Source organism: Diadema antillarum, unplaced genomic scaffold (genome assembly GCF_040938485.1).
Source record: "Diadema antillarum isolate AM-2024a unplaced genomic scaffold, OU_Dant_1.0 scf00000001, whole genome shotgun sequence".
NCBI classification, from domain to species: Eukaryota; Metazoa; Echinodermata; class Echinoidea; order Diadematoida; family Diadematidae; genus Diadema; species Diadema antillarum.
In genome coordinates, this window is record NW_027270890.1 from 4,220,372 (window position 1) to 4,238,078 (window position 17,707).

At 38.1% G+C, this 17,707-nt stretch overlaps 1 protein-coding gene across 1 annotated transcript in view; it reads right to left on the bottom strand.

Moving 5' to 3' along the window:
- Nucleotides 1-919: 919 nt before the first annotated feature.
- Nucleotides 920-17,707, bottom strand: part of LOC139723279 (protein sel-1 homolog 3-like) — a 29,782-nt gene continuing 12,994 nt past the window's right edge. The window contains exons 8-22 of the mRNA XM_071634572.1: nt 17,307-17,518; nt 16,579-16,716; nt 16,000-16,120; nt 15,211-15,272; nt 14,111-14,230; nt 12,399-12,542; nt 9,403-9,465; nt 8,091-8,264; nt 7,337-7,461; nt 6,595-6,769; nt 5,873-5,960; nt 4,850-4,956; nt 3,439-3,572; nt 1,667-1,766; nt 920-1,222 (exon numbers count right to left, since the gene is read on the bottom strand). Coding sequence (XP_071490673.1) covers nt 920-1,222; nt 1,667-1,766; nt 3,439-3,572; nt 4,850-4,956; nt 5,873-5,960; nt 6,595-6,769; nt 7,337-7,461; nt 8,091-8,264; nt 9,403-9,465; nt 12,399-12,542; nt 14,111-14,230; nt 15,211-15,272; nt 16,000-16,120; nt 16,579-16,716; nt 17,307-17,518 — 2,066 coding nt within the window. The remainder of the gene's footprint in view (nt 1,223-1,666; nt 1,767-3,438; nt 3,573-4,849; nt 4,957-5,872; nt 5,961-6,594; nt 6,770-7,336; nt 7,462-8,090; nt 8,265-9,402; nt 9,466-12,398; nt 12,543-14,110; nt 14,231-15,210; nt 15,273-15,999; nt 16,121-16,578; nt 16,717-17,306; nt 17,519-17,707) is intronic.

Here is a 17,707-nt window from a genome sequence, read left to right on the forward strand (position 1 = left end):
TATAACATCTGCTCCAACATGAGCAATGACTTGGAGATACTAACATTCTTATGAGAAAGATTCTATGCACATAGACTTATTAAGATTAGCTTAACTTCTCTCAATAACAGATGGCATACCCACATAATTCTGTCACTCTATGTATAACAGTTAGAATCATGAACACAAAAGAAATTTGACATTTGAACAAAATTGCACTATTTTATTTCTGTCATAACTTGAGGGGTTTGAGATGGGAGGTGCTAAAATGGCACAAACTACTTCTGTCTCTTGAGTACGTAAATAATGTCTATATCAATCATAAATAATGTCTATATCAATCTACGAACAATTGTGGGATATATTCTCTCCACTGGTTACTGTTACCAACTTCTATATGTTCTGCATTTTATTTTATTCAATATAATACTCCGTTAAATGCTTGTAACAGGATGCACCTGGTAGTCCTACCAGTAAATGGAACTAAGAAATATATTACCTACATGTATCCCTTTCTCAGAAATAAGTTTTTCAGAAATATTCCTACAAAACACACACACACACACATTAATGTAATTTTTTCAAGTACCTTGATTATCTAATTTGCTGTTTTCTACTGATATTTCCAACAAAGATTTTACTATTTGTTTATTTGTTCCATCTCTTCTATATACAGTAATAAGGAAAGAAGTACTAGTATGGCACAGTCTGGAACATTTTAACACTGTACACCTCTGATCTACATGTACGTCTCCTCCATTCAAGTAATGAAGTAATAAGATATGTTGACAATGTCTCGCCCATTGAGAGTGGGTAGAGATAAAAGCTCGTCAAACAAAATCTAATAAATGACATTTTCTAAAGTTTTGAGTATTAATGGTTTACTCAGAAATATTATGATACTGATGATGGTAGATGACTAATGAGCTTCAAATAGTGATCATGTTGCTGAAGTGGTAGACGTTTCACTTGGTGATGTTGTTGCCACGACAACTGGCCCCGCCCCTGGTGGAGATGCCCCACTGGTCTCTGAAGTGGTGTCACATGTAGCAGGTTGCTGTTCTTTTGGTTCTTCTTCTGACTGGTCACTCGTTGTGGAGACATCGGGGGACAATGGTGAATTGTTGTCACTGTTGTTGTTATTGTTGCTATTGCTGCTATGTGTACCAGTTCCTAAGTGGTTTGTGAAGACTGACACACAAGCCAGTATCGTCAGGAAGCCAACCACCACTGCACTGGCCAACTGGAAAATGGGTTGGGGATGAGGAGAAAGAAGAAGTCAGGGATTTTTTTTTTCCCCAAGAAGAAAGCTTCTACACATGGCATTGAGCTACAAAAGTGCTGAAGCCCTTCTATGTAAGTCCTTTTATAATCAAACATTGGAAGTAGTGGTCTATTATTTATATTCACTTTTTATAATGATTACATGAAAGGTAAGGAAACAGGTAGATTTTTATCAGTTGTCTCTCTCTGTACAAATGCGTCTGTAAGATCACAACTGCTGATCCACATTTTTGATTGAACAGACATGTCGGAAAAAGGAAACTCGAACCTGTCGTCTACTACTTTCTGGGCAGCGACCTAACACCAAGTTATCTCTGGTTGCTGGCAGTTATATTTTGTTTTGTTTTGTTTTTTGCTTTCTTTTTCTGGGGGAAGGGGGTGTTGGGATGTTATCTTTCCTTACCTTTATTGTAGCATCATGTTCCAACCAGAGCTGTTTGAGTTGGAATCTCAGGAGAGCTAGACCACAAGGAATAAAGCCATCGGCTGAACCATCACGACACCTGCAATACACAGAAAGAACACTGATTGAACCATCACGACACCTGAAATACACAGAAAGAACACTGATTGAACCATCACAACACCTGAAAGATGTCATCACAGAATTGATTGTCTATTGAAATGTGCTGATGTAGGTATCATTGTAGCACTTGTAATACTCTCTAAAATTTCGGCAGATTAAGATTGTATGGAGTCTCATAGCTATAATCACACATTCACCCCCCCATCTCCTGCTTCAATGTTTACCATTGTACTGGAGGATTAGCATCTTGGCACACTATACATACACCTCTTGTTCAGACCCTGGGCACACTGACAGTATAAAAGGACTGTGTGACAGTAGTTACTTTATTTCTTTCAACCACTAATAACATGTTTCCTAATCACCGCGGCTGGTTTATCTACTCTGCATAATAACACCCTGATGAAGTCTGACTCCTGATGGTTTACACTCAGCAGCAAGCTTGGATAAATCTTCTGTTTTCTAAACACAGGATTAATCAGCCAGTACAATAAACACTTTACTTCTCTATAGTCTAGGGTTTTCTGGGGTTAAAGCTTCACTACATAAACCCAACTAGAAATCCTAATGGGAGGAAATGTACAGAGTTTATTACCAAAAGGGATATCTTATACCTGGAGGCAGTGGGCTGTGTTTAGTAATTAATCCCTAAGAACTACAGACAAGAGGTATTGTCCAGCCAAACTCTTCATAAGGTACACTCTTTGTCTGGCTGACCTACTATCAGGACAGAGGGAAGTTTTCACAGCAAAAAGACAAATCTCTATGAGACCTATTATTGTTGAGGTTAGTGCAAACAAGATTATGTCCAGATAATGGGGCTTGGTCTTTGTTACTGATCATGTCAATTAGCAGGGGCCTTACTCTGATTACCAGTACAATCAAACTACTTAATGGTGCAATTTTCTCTTTTCAAAGAGTTACACTCTAATGCTGAGCTCCTTAGAAGGGTGAGTCCTTGTTAGTGTTTCCATGTATTGAATGTGAGAACAGTGCTTTGGGATCTCTCTGGTCTACGACACAGCATGCAAACAAGGTAAAACTTTGTACAATGCAGAGAGCCTAATTTATGACAAGTCTGAAACTTGTCCACAAGGACATGCATGACATTATTTCCACTGAATTTGTACAGAAAAAAAACATTATCAGGATCAGCCAACCACTTCTCCACTAGTATTATCTAAACTTGTTTAACACTTTTTCAACTGTGAATATAACTTCACATCTTCTAGAAGACACAGAGATCTTACTTTTCACACAAAACCATTTTCCTCCAGAATCTACTTTCTCCCTGTGCTATGTAACATGAAGCTTGTGTTTCAACTGATTGACAAACTGCCCTTCATCAATGTAAATAAGCATTGATAATTCAGTATTTTAAGCAATAGCCATGATAACAAAATTATCGGCACACTAACTCTAGTGGGTAGAAACAATTGAACACAAGAATCATTTATTCATATAAAGAGATTTGTGATTTAACAAAGATGTAGAGACTAACGTTCGGTGGAGTCTAGTCCTCAGATCTAGGATTTTACATGATTCAACCCTTCTTTGTCTTCTTTGTATTATAAGACTTTTGTCTTTCCAGGGGCCCAACAAGACAAGTGAATAAAAGTGAATTCAGGTGAAAAGATTTAGTGACTTACATTCGGTAGAGTTCAGCAATCTTGGTCACGTTGTCTTCTGAGCTCAGAACCTTGTATGACATACCCAGACTTCCCCAGACATGTGTGGGAATGGTGACCCCATTCTCAAGAAGGTATGCCAGGTTGAATAGAGCCTAAAGGGACAAGAAAGGCTATCAGTCAAGAACTAATGATTTATCACTTGGAACTACTAATTCAGATTCCATGATTCATTGTAATACTCTTCTTTGTAAGGTAATATGATTATTTGTATTCTACTTTCATTTGCGAGATACTTCATTCACTTGTCCTACAACAGAATATATGTGACCTGCTACAACAAAAGGATCCTAAAGTCGCTGACGGGTGAGCCAAGAAAATTGAGTTTGAAGTCATATCATCAAAATCCGTCAAAACGTTCGGATTTCTGTTTTTCAACATAATTTTGCAGTCTAATGTATCTTCTTATCATCTGCCGAAATTACCAAGCTAAATGATCAAAGGAAAGGCAAGAAAATAGCATTTTTCTAGGCCATGATTTTCCGACTTTCAATGGAACACAAACGTGTCTGAAGATTTGGATATAGCGCCGCAGCTAGACTCCGCCCCCAGCAACGAGGGAGTGATCTCATTGGTCAGCTTGTGGCATCCTGGTTACTGATTGGTCGTACGTAGACCGCTGGCGCTAAGCTTGAATGAACATTGCGGAGGTTGCTAGGAGCCTACCTTCTATTGTCAGGCGGTGAAAACTGTCATGCCTCCCCTTGATCATGATAACGTCGGAAGGAAAACTTTGAAGGTGGTTTTCTTGAAACACTGATTTCTTAAACCACTCGACATGCGCTAATAAAATCATCGATATCTCCGCAACCGGGTACTTTTATAAGTCATGTTATATATGACATTAAAGTGGAAGAGTAAGGGAATAATGTCATGTCATTTTCAGAAAATTGTCCTTCCCTGACTTTCGGATCCTTTTGTTGCAGCGGGTCACATATAACATGGCTCAGAAGTCAGAATGTGTGTATCATTATCAACTAGTTGTACAAAATGTAACTCTAGGACCCATGCTCATTCACCATTGACTTTACAATTCTAAATCTTGTCATTTCCGTTTAGAACGATCACACACATAATAACAACAGCAAAAAACAATCTAGATATTTTTGATCATCATCAAATCACGACAGTGACAAGAAATTATTATGTATGGCTGGATTTAAAACAAGTTAACAAAATGTCTTGATCACTATCATGTGGGCAAGAAATTATGATGTAATGAATTAAAGAACAGGACACTTTTATCTGGCAACTCTCTACTGAGTATTCTACTCCTGATTTCAGACCGGAATCAACTGCCACCAAAGATAAGAATACCAGTGACTAGAAGATACCACCAGCTATTACAGAGAGGATGGACTAAACATATTACCTGTGGCTCCCTGGTTTTGGCTCCCTGTATGTAGTACTGTATAGCTGTGTCTCTGTTACTCTCATTGCTGTGGCCATACCAGTGGTAGTCTGCCACTTTTAGGATAGCTGAATAAAACAAAGGATAAAATAAATACAGTGCACTCCCATTACAAAGAAAACCTGGTTACAACGAAGTAAACATTCAGGCCGCAACATTATCCGCTCTTTGTTTTTTATTGTTAATTTGAAAGAAAACTGCTGGTCCCGAGGACTTCGTTATAACGGGAGTCCACTCTACTGAAATTTTGCTATTCAACACGAACAACATGAACAACAAAACAAATGAGGCTAACAGATTCCTATCAGGAAGACATCTCACGCTCTTGTAAGGATCAATAAGACGCTCATGAGGCAAGAGATCACTGTAAACTTGCTGGCTTGCTGCTTTCAGTCAAACTGTTTTAGTTTTTCTCTTTCTTTGTTTTCTTTACTTCTCTCTCAACATCATCTCTCTAGCATGTAGATCAAGACTCAATTTAACTTCCGATGCAATTGCTATATGACTAAGAACCCCACCCCCCAAAAAGAAAGATAGAATAAATAAATGAACAGTAAGATTGCAAGTTGGTTAAGGACAATTCATGAACATTTCACAGTAAGTCTACCATCAGATAGAGCAAAATAAAACCTTTCAAATGATACCTGAACTGTATACCGAGGAAAATTCTTAAAATCATGATTCAAAATATCCTATGTTTTCTTATCATTTTCATTGTTTTCTAGCAGGTTTTATCGTAAATACCTCAAACTGAAAAGAATGTTGTTAACTCTTTTAGCCATCAAACCCTTGAAATCAACCTCACATTCGAATCTCCTATTCCCTTGATATTTCAGTGTTATCAATTGCATTTTTATCCTCATTTGATCTTTTAACCCGTTGAGGACGAGTCCCGCGTATACTTGAGCAAGCTTCTATGGGAAATGTGTGTTGCAGCAAAATCAGTCTGTCCTCAATGGGTTAAGGAGATAATTCCCTACTTACATGTGATGTGTGGCTGGGAGCCTAGGACAGCTTGATTCCAATACCTCCACGCACAGTCTCCATCAACAAACTCCTTAGCTACACCATCCTGTGTGTGGTCACATCAATTAGAGAGAAAAGGAATCTAGTTTGATAGGTCCTGGTAACCATAATCATTTCATAGGCTGTGAATGAATAACTGTATTTTAGACATACAATGTACAACTATAATCACACATGAATCAAATACGAGAATCAGACTGGTAAAAATTATTTATTTCTTTTTTGATTGCATGATAATAAGAGTCAAGAGAAATTGTTGATAGAGTGTTAAAGCTACAGAATGGAATGCTAGTACAAAAACTTCAATTTGGCAAAACATAGAAAGTCTTATAATCGTCTAGTTGATAGGCACATTTTTGTTTAATCTACATGTACTTGTGGTACTCAGCTTCTAGAGATGTGCCCCAAGCATTTTCAAATTAAATGAATTGTTATTTGTACTTATGTATAGTGTTTGCTAGAAATAAATTTCACTGAACTGAACTAAAAAGATTTCAAGTTGCACAAAACATGAGCAATTTGTATTTATTTTTCATACAACTTCTAATTAGACTAAAGGGAAATTCATCTGTTTATGATCATGAGTCAGAGCAGAAGGAAGTAACTCCAATGGGATTGCGTCTAGCATTAAGGTCCTTCAGCTTCTAATCAGCACCATGCCTGGTTTGTGTCTCACTCACATGATTCTCCTCACACAGTATGGCTCCATTGTACTGTGCTACCTCAAGCCCTGCCTCAGCTGCCATGGCATAGTGGACAAAACTCTCAGACCATGACTGGGCCAGGTAGGCATCCAGTCCTCGCCTCAAGGCCCACGCCATGTCTCGGTTCTTTTCAGCGATGTAACGTGCCCACCTGTTTGGTCACAAAGTGAAAGGAATTAAGAGGTGCCTTCAGAAACATATTGCTAAATACTCTCCTTGTTTTGTAGTTTGAGGTAATTAAGCAATATTTCACCACAATATCAAGAGTGATCAGAGCTAATCAAATACTGTATATGCTATTTATTTAGCGAGTCTAAATTTTCGCGAATCGAGACTTCCCAACGATTTCACAAGCGGTTAAATTCACAATCGTGGAGTCCTGTATTGAATGGAGAAATACATAAGTGTGCGTCACATTTATATCGGGATCAGAGTCTTTATATTCGCGTGTCTTTAATTTCGCGAATAGCACTTGACACGCAAAATTCACGAAAATAAACACCTCGTGAAATATTTGGCGTATAGAGTAATTTTCTTATCAAAAATTTTACATTTCAGTTTGTTACTTGTGCTCCTCACTTGCCTACAAGATTTAATACTTATGCACTGTATCTCCCTTGAAACTGCATCTTAAAAAGCTGTTGCAAGAAGAGCATGGTAAGACAGTGAACTTCTCGCTGCTATTCAGTAATACAAATGGAAATATAACATGTCTCACGCTGTGGCCAAGTCAATGTTAAGTGGTAGTGACTCGCAGCCATGGTTGTAGAACTCGGCGACCTTTAACCCCGAATCCCAGTGGTCCATTTGGGCTGCTTTCAGGTAGTAGCTGAATGCTTTGAACTGCACGGTGGAGTGATACAAAACAATGGACAGACACTATTAATCCTTTCCATACTGAATTCTAAAATGCCCATAGACTTAATGCATAGGCCACCAGGTCCCCATATGGAGCGGATTAAAAAAGTATGGTGTAAACTCCTGACCAAACAAAAACAAACGTCCATTTAAGTAGCTTGTAACACACACACAAGGCTCCTATATGGCAAGTTGATATACATCACGTCTTCATGCCTCTTGGCAACAGCAAATCATTTTTTGCTGCTTCTTCACAGCAACAAATAAAAAAGAAAACACCTGCAATCAGCCATTATGTGTACGGAACACAAGGCAATATGCACCACTGATCAGAACAAGAAGTGAACAATGTCCAATTTTAACCTGTTGAGGACGAGTCACAAGTATACTCGGGCAGGTTTCTATGGGAAATGTGTGTTGTAGCAAACACAGTCCTTCCTCAACCGGATAAGAGTCCTAGCTGCACACATCAAATTCCTCATGACATATGACCAAAATGCAAAATGCTGCAGTGCAGGGCAGAATGCACATTACTGCTGCACAGCCTGGAATAGAAAGTTGTACTGTTACTGGAAATGTTTCTATCCTAGATAACTGAAATTTATTTGACTTACCCGGTCGATGGGTTTCCCAGGGTAGCGTCCTACCAGGTACATGAAGCCCAGGTTGTGGGCTGCGTCCCTGTGACCCAGGGCGTCTCCTTGCTCAAAGTAACGAGCTGCAGCCTCATCCTCATGCTCCATGTTCAACTTGTACCAGCCGAGGGCGGTATACGCTGGACCATGGCCCTAGAATCAATGAGATATATGACTAAGGGTGAGTGAACAGAGACAAAAATGTTGGCTGAATAGAACTGATACAGCACATGCTGACAACAAAGAGTGTTAGTAGAAATTATAAACACAATTCATTTACCCGCTGAGGACGAGTCCCGAGAATACTCAGGCAAGTGTTAATGGGAAATGCATGTTGCAGCAAAATGAACCCGTCATCAACGGGTTAAGAATTCAAATTGTTTTAAACACAGCTGATTTCATATTCTAGCAAAGCAGAAAGAAAGTGTTATCAAAATGTTTCATCAAATTCATAGGACTGAGACTATTATATTTTAACACTGCCAACACTCAAACATCAAAATCAGGAAGACTGCAAAGAGTAATCAGAGAAATACTTGAGTGGAATGTTACTGCATCTCAAAGAGTGAGGATACAGTGTAATTCCCAAATCAGTAAAGTATTCATATTCTCCCACAGCATAAGAGTGCACAGTCAAACCTGTAAATGGTGGCCACCCAAGAGGGGGGGGGGGGGGGGGGTTGTAACAGGGTTGTAACATAATTTTTCTCTGAGGGGGAATTGTGTTTAGTGGTTGCAAATGGCAGTTGGTCGCATCCAGCAGGTGGCCACTATAGAAGGTGGTCTCTGTAGACAGGTTTGACTGTACACTCTTATTTTTCAGGGATCCTTCTGCAGATTCAGGTAGAGGTGGCAGCCCTGTAATCATTCCTTCTAACATGAGTGGTATAGGAAGTACCGTATTTGCCGGTGATAAGGCTGCAACGCTAGATAAGCCACATCCTAACTTTGGTGATGAAAAACAGAAAAATCAGAGGGATTTTGTTCTGATCAAAAGATGATTACTTTTCTAAGTTATCTTTTTTTGTAAGAAACTATGTCATTTCTATGTGTTTCCACACGTTTCCTAACAATAACAATAACAATCGGCACATTGCATAATCCCATACATGATTATGTGCGTCGGTTAAGAAAGTGATTCTCTGGGTTGGAAAGACAATACAGTAATTTGCTTGTGCTGGCGTATAGGCCTCACGTAGACTTCACTGCTTTATTTTTGCCAAAAATAGTGCGGCACTATCGCAGGCGAATAAGGTAAATTGATCCCAAGGCAATCAGAATATTTTCTCACCAGTTCAGCCGATCTGTTGAGATACTCCAGTCCCTTTTGTGTATCTACCTCAGTCCCTTGGCCCTACACAGAATGAATGACAACCAAAGAGTTATCTCTAAATCACCATCAATCTCATTCATTTTTCTCCTTGGGTAGAAACATCAGGATATATTGACCATACTAAGGGTCTTCCACTAACAATTCAGAAACGTTTCTTGAACTATATCGTACTTTATATGCAATTACCAGTATTTCACCTGCACACAGAAGAATATCAGTTGGTCACCATACAAACAGGAAACACATTATTTTTCATTCTTGCATCAAAAGCTTTATATGTTCTTCTTGTTTGAAAAGTAAAGAAAGAGAAAAAAAGAAATTAGTTACGTTCATTATATGTTCATGTCCATTTTTTTCTTTTAAAAAGAAGTTCTTCATTCTTTCCTCAGATGCAGATAAAATATGGATTGACATACATTGTATGAATATGTCAAATAGTCATTTGATATGCTTACCCATTTTCACAACTTTTTATCATATACAGAACTGTAGATCTTTAATTACGGGTTGAGAGGGGGTAAGAATTGAAAGTGGTGCTGAAATACTTGAATCTTCAGGGAAATATTTTACCTATATTTTTTTTTTTTTTTTTTTTTTTGCATCACAAGCGAAATGGTCAAGTCAAGACAAATAGACATCCTGTGTAATTAATGCATATCAACTAGCTTAAAATGTAAGCATCATGAGTTCTCACAATTCAAAGTCAGACTCTACTTTTTCTTCTTAAAATTCCATGACTTACATTGCAAAATTGAGAGCTACAGTCAAGAAAGCACTCTCGCACATTATGGTACAACTCACATTTTTAACAGTATCATTCTCACCTGTATGAGAATTATTTCAGTGTTCTTAAAATTGGCAAAAAATAGATCAACCAATGATTTTGCTGGTATTACAGAGAGTCTGTCACATCTCACCCTGATGAGGACTATGCCATAGTCGTAGAGTGCCACACGGTTCAGGGGGTGAGTGTTAGCCGTGTCGGCATAGTAAACAACGGCCTGCTCCATGTCACGCTTCACACCCTGTGTCCCCCAAAACAGCTGCTGGGCCACTTTGGCCTGCAAAGGTCAAAGGTTATGCCTATTTCTGGCCCAGCAAGGATTGACTCTCTCCACACGATGGTATTTTTGACCACACAGCCCCCACAGAACTCATCACATTTCATCTCATGTTTGCAGAGTCCAGCTTACTCATCACAAAACTTTTATCCAAATCATTTCATGTTTCAATCAAAGATACATGGTGGCGAGCATTACAATTTATTCATTCTGGCATTTTGTGCCATGATATCTTTGGATTGTACAGTGCATTCACATTATAACGCATTATAACAAACATGGTTATAACGGTTACAATGAAGTAAAAATTCAGGCTGCACCATTATCCGCTATTATGTATTTTTATTGTTTATTTGTTCAGTTATAACTAAATTTTGACACAACGAAAGAAAACTGCCAGTCCTGGGGACTTTGTTATAATGGGAGTCCACTATACTTTGCTCAGAATTTGATGAGATCATACAACTCTGATGGTAATAAGCATTAGGCCTATTGCCTCCAAGTATTACAAGCATTGACATTAGTGTATTTTGAAAGCATTAAATGCTTTAATATGTGATACACTGTCAGCTTCCATCTTCTCAGCTCTATGAGCTGTCTGCTATTAAGATGATTCTTTGTGATGGTCAGTCTCTCTGGGGGTCAGCCTGGTACTATTAGCAAGAAGAGAAATCCTTCAAGGCCAAAATCTACTATACCTGCCACTGATCATGTGAAATGCTGTATCTATCATGCACCCTCTAGCCTTCATTCAAAGCACTTGGTGTTTGCAGCAAGGCTTCTCATGCATGGAGCAATGGTTGTCTACGACTCCTTTCCCCATGATGCATTGTGGGTAAGACCTTTAATCCTATCGGCTCTACCCTATGAAGACACTGTGACAGTTGTATAGCAACCTGAAATGATTGGTACTACTATGGTAGTGGCCAGTCAGCTTTAAGATTGCTATTTCTTACTTTCTATTGGTGATTGATATCTTGGAAACTTCTTTAAAAAGTCTCTCATGTAGCATGCACTGGTCCTGAACCAATGACGACGAGCTTTTGATCTACGCAATGTGTGTTGCTGTTTTTTTATTCTTCTACATCATGAGAGGTTTGCATAATCAGAGGAGCAGAGGATACTCTATTAAAGGACAAGTTCACCTTCATAAACATAAGGATTGAGAGAATGTAGCAATATTAGTAGAACACATCATTTAAAGTTTGAGGAAAATCAGACAATCCGTTCAAAAGTTATGAATTTTTGAAGTTTTTGTGCAGTACCCGCTGGATGAGAAGACTACTGCAGTGTATGAATAACTTAGATTTCACATGCGTACAACAATATAAGGAAAATATAAAGAGAATTTCACAAAATTCCATCTTTTGAAAAAAGTACACATTCCCCTGACTCGTTACCGACAAATGTTATGGATAATATCATTCCCCCTGCCTTTAGAAAGAGGCAAGTCAAGTGCTCTATTATTATGCGAAAAAAGTGAAAATATGTTGAATTTTCTTTTACATTTTCTTTATACTGTTGTACGCATATGACTCACAGGCTGTAGTAGTCTCCTCATCCAGCGGTTCCAACACAAAAATTTAAAAAATGCATAACTTTTGCATCGATTGTCCGATTTTCCTCAAACTTTCACTGATGTGTTCTACTAATATTGTTGCATTTTCTCAATCCTTATGTTTATGAAGGTGAACTTGTCCTTTAAAGACTTGTCATGGTGTAGCTAAAGTGTGGTCATGGTGTAGCCATGGTGTCGCCACAGTGTAGCCAAGGTGCAGTCACGGTGTAGTCAAGGTATAGCCAAAGTTTAGCCAAGGTGTAGACAAGATTGTAAATGAAAATGAGGTGGGGGAGAGAAGGGATAGAAAGGAGGGGCGGGGGGAAGATACTCACCCTGAGGAGAATGACGGCGTAGTCGTACTGAGCTACCGGATCATCAAGGTTCTGAATGGCATTCAAGCGATAGAACTCAGCCGCAGCCTCGATATCACGCTGTACACCGGCAACGCCATGGTAATACATGCGAGCTAGATTGATCTACCATGTGTAGGAGAGAGTGAAGGAGAGAGAAGGGGAAAGGATGGAGAGAGATAGAGGAGGTATGAATGAAGGAGAAACAGGTGAACAGACTGAGGAATGCTCAACCTGTGCTCTAATGTGGCAAAAGGAAGCAAGTGACAAATATCCTAATTTGGGTTGCTGTTTACAGAATGGACTTGTTGCATTCTACTTTAGTGCTACGTTTAGAATAGAGACACTCATACAGCATGAAGGTTGTAAGTCAAGAGTCTATGATATGATGCTAATGGCATGTAAAATGACTGATGAAATTTGGTCATTTACAAGAAATAACACTTTGATCATTTGCTTCCTTTTGCTACAGTAAAGCAGTGCTAGTCTAGGATGGGACTTTTTCTGTATTACAAGAAGAATAATTTTGTCTTTCATGCAGCATTTACTAATGATTTTTATACTACAAGAAGTTTCACAGGGAAGTCATTTTTTTTCTCTCTCTTTTTGCGAAAGGATTTCAATGTGGAGTAAGTATTCATCTTTCTTGCCATACAATTCATATCTAAGAGTTGGCATGATTAGGAAGGAGATCCCAGGATGAGGGTTGCTTTAGACATCATTCAAAGCGATTATATAAAAGTTACTGAATGAACCTCTATAATAGTGATTTGGGTATGTACTAAACTAGTTGCTATAGACAGAAGATACTGTCCTGAAAATCACTGATGGCTGAACACTACGATGCAATGCAAACAATGGATTATTCATGCATGATATTATACATTTTGTGCTCTATTAAAAACTAGCAGAGTGTTTGTACATCACAAGTTCACTTTACCTGCCTTTATTATTACATTTGCATGCATGCTTGCTTGTTTACATTATGAAAAAGAAATTAGATATAACAAGCGCATCTTTAAAATGACTCTATTTTCTATCTATTTACATTATCTCAAGTTGCTTTGCAACAACATGCAGGAAAAAAAAGAATCATGCAGAACAGACATCCAGGAGATGACATCTTCCATAAACTTTGAATTCATCACCAGATAAATGCATAAAATTAATATTCAGGTGAAATGACATAATAACTTTGTATCTGACATGACAAAAAAAAAAAGAATGACAAACAATCCTAACATTGAGCCATTTGAAATTGAAACGAAATTGCTGAGCTAGACATCCAGGTAAACCAACACACATTTATTGTCAACAATTTTGGTATTGTGTGAAATTTGCGAACTTTTGAAATTGCATGCAATAAATTCTTGCCCTTTTTTCACTGCCATATAGCCAATGAAAAAATTGTCAGATAAATCATATCCTAACGTAATTTCACTGCCTAATATTAGCTGACATTATCATTTAGAATTACACATTGTAGTAATATTCTTGATTGGTTGTAACAAGAAAAAGTATTAAATAGGTAAGGCAATGTCTACCTTTCTAAATCTATATCATCCAGTAAGACATAATTTATTACGTTTAACTTGTCATGTACATGGTATAAAGTATCAATGACTTTCAATAATTGGTCCACGTCTGTCTGAAAAAGAAATGTAGATTTGAGTGTGAGAGACTGGTAACCCTACCTGGGCATCAGCCACGCCTTGCTTGGCTTGGTGTTTAAGCCATTTAAAGTAGTCACCAGTCTCACCGGTCTGTAGCTTGAGTTGCTCTGCATCAGTGAGTCTCACTTCCTCGTAGGTCACCTGTGATGGACAGACAAACAGACACACAAACAGACAGTCAGACAGACAGAAAGACTGACAAAGAGAGACAAATGGACATGCACAGACAGATATAGACACACACATACACACGGACCAACAAACAGAAAGACATACAGCCAGATACTGTAAAACAAGTAATGTTTGCGTGCGTTTAATTTTGTAAATTTTGCGAGAACCACGATTTGCAGAATTAAAATGCACACAAAGGTTTTTCCCTGCACCATATGCAACTGAATGCCAATGGCAATTCACAAAAAAATTTTGTACTGCAAAAAAGGCCATTGGCTCCAATTTGCAAAAATTTCATGCCACGAATATATCATGTTTTACAGCGTACAGCTAGACGGCAATAACTGACAACATTAAGGAAAACTGAGGTTGTGGAAAAATATGTTACTGTACATGCTATATATTTTGAAAGAATATCATGCTTACTGAGACTTGTAAGACAATCTTGTGAGTGGGTGAATCAAATAACAAGAAAAACTAAGGTAAATTGAGAAAAAGGTTTATCACTTTTCAAAAGGAAAAATAGCAATTTCTCCTCGTTGGAGATGATATGTAATACATTTGTGTTACGGGAGGCAATATTTTCACTAGATATCAATTTCATGGATATCAGTTGACTTGCGAAATACGGAAGAATAAAAACATCACAAGTAACTTGTACCATTCTAATTTGACAAGCACAGTAGAGAAACAAGGAATGACTATGAGATACCTATAGTGGAATAAGACAGACAGACAGACAGACAGAACAAAGTATTGAATATGACAGATGAGGTGGAAAATTATCAAAGGACCACAGAAAGGACATGCTGAAGAAAAAGGCAAAGATGTTGTCAGTCAGAGACTAAAGAGAAAGGGTAGAAGATTGAAAAAAAAAGAGCAATATTTCTTCAATATTTTGAGAGTTTAGAACAAAGGAATGAGTGATATAATACAGGAGAAAGACTCACATCACTGGCATCATGTCTGGTTCTATCCATGATGGTTTCCTGGGCAACGTGATAGAAATATCCTGGAAGAGACAGGTGGAACATGAATATATACTGATGATACATACTTTGACATTTTGACATCAATACAGTTTAAAATGCATACATCCATGGCAAAAGTGGCAGTACACAACATCTTCTTTCACCATGAATAAAGCATCTTGAGAAATATATGCATGCTTTAGTTTTAAGGAGATTGCACTGCAACTTTTGTTGCAGTCCAGCTAGTTTCATGTGAAGAATCGTACAGCTGTTGGAGGGACCAATGTAAGAAGTGATGACAAAATGCCAAAGGTTTTTCTATAAAAGACTGTAATGTCAGGCAATTGAACCCTAAATGAAAGTATTCTTTTTTCTTAAAAGATTTTACTACGTTCATTTCAAATTAGAATGTGTATTCATATAAAGGGATATGAGCTTGTGGCCTTCCCATAGCAAGCTCTGAATTTATATACGTAGCTGCACGCTAGTATTAAATAAATGGCTCATTATCAAGGATGCCAACCTTGTAAACAGCACTGCAATATTTTGAGAGTTGAGAAGGGATATTGGCTGAAAAAAAAAAAAACTTTTATGTTTCCTGCCATACACATATGTAGTAATACAATTTGGTAAAAACAGCATTTTCTATGAAACCTTCAGTATTTATTGACACAAAAAAGGTAAACATATTGCAAAAAGCAAAAAAGTAACAGTTGACATCTCTTCACTATACATTTTATATCTAGAGAGCGAGGAATGACCACTCACTGAAAGCATAGTCCATGTCCCAGGGGATGTGACTGTCGTCACCCATGTGATGTTTGTTGGCAAGAACCAGCAAAGCTAGACGACTTCCACCTTGTGCTGCTACCAACCAGTACACCAATGCCTGTAAAGCAGGAGTGGGGATAGTACGGAGAGGGGGATCAGCAAAATGTGTAAGCATGATTAGACTGGTAGGGACCAGGTTAAAAATACATGTATGAGGCAGAGAAATAAATCCTAATTGGCCGAAAAAATGAAGTATCATGAATCACTGATAAGTCATTAACTTCCTCAAGAACATGGAGATTCTATGTCTGCTTACTTTGAAGTAGCATTTGATTCTTGCATGACATGATTCTCATCTTTAAAGTCTTACGTCATCCTCACTGTCTTGAAATCCTTTTTACAATTGTGAACATGAAAACAAACATTGCTGGTAAAACATATCACACCCCTAGGTTAGGCTCACAGATTTGACGGCTTAATGTCACGAAAAATTTGTCAAAACAAAACACCTACAAAAGTTTTTTTTTAACATGTATTCCGATAACTACCATCATGCACACACTAGTGTGGCCTCACCTGCGATTGGTTCATCTTTACACCAAGACCACTTCCATAGACACATCCTAGCAGGGCTGTGGCATCTGGGTTGCCATAGCAACTTGCTTGTTTTATCCCAGGGACGATCTCTTTAACTGTTCCCAAGCCTTCTTTTTGCTACATGGAACCACGAGAAATGTAACAAAATTATAGGAAATTATTTTCCTTGGTAACAACATTTTAATCAATTAAGGCATGTCGCTTCTTAACACTGCTGGTATCTGTCTATGAAGAGACTTTACCTCCACAAGGCATTATGCATCAACATATTGTTAACTACGACTACAATACAGTTACAGCGTGAGAAGGAAAACATGTTCATCCAAGGAAAACATGAAATAAAATCGTCACACATCATTTACAGCATTATTTATTAAATCTGACATTGTTCTGTGGTAAAATATCTAGGTTACAAATTGTATTTAACCCCTAATTCTGCTGGTAAATCACATGATGCTACCTGCCAACTAGTGTTGTCAGCACACCTATGATGTCATTTTGAAATGGAGGAGGGAGGGGAGGAGGAGGAGGAGGAGGAGGAGGAGAAAACCATTCTTAGTTTACAGATGAAGGCATCAGACCATCAGATCATAAAATTATTTTCTTTGATTATCACAACTGATCAAATGCTTAAATCATTGTAAAATGACTAACAGATAAGAATATTCAAGATTTAAACAAATACTAACTTCAGTACTCCTACTTACAAGAATTTCCCAGTGATGGCTATAGAGCTGTTGACTCAAGAATTCATGGGTTGAGTGGTAGCTGTCATTAACAGCAGCAGCGTGTTGCAGCAGCTTCCACAACACCGACTGGTTCGTGGGAGCAGGTTGCTGCCACAGCTTGCAGTGCGGTTGTCCCAACAGATTGTGCTTGCTGACAAATTTGAGGAATGGATTGGTATTTTGGCAAGACCCTGGGAAGAATATACAAACATAGACCTATCACAATACAGTGGTTGATTATAAGAAAGGGGGACATGTAAAATTTGAGTTTTCTCAAAGCAAGATGACCAAATTATTTACCTTGCTCATGTTTCTTTTTGTGAATGAAGCTGGATAGATGCCGAGACAAATTCTTACTTCAGTGAGACTTCTTTCCTTCA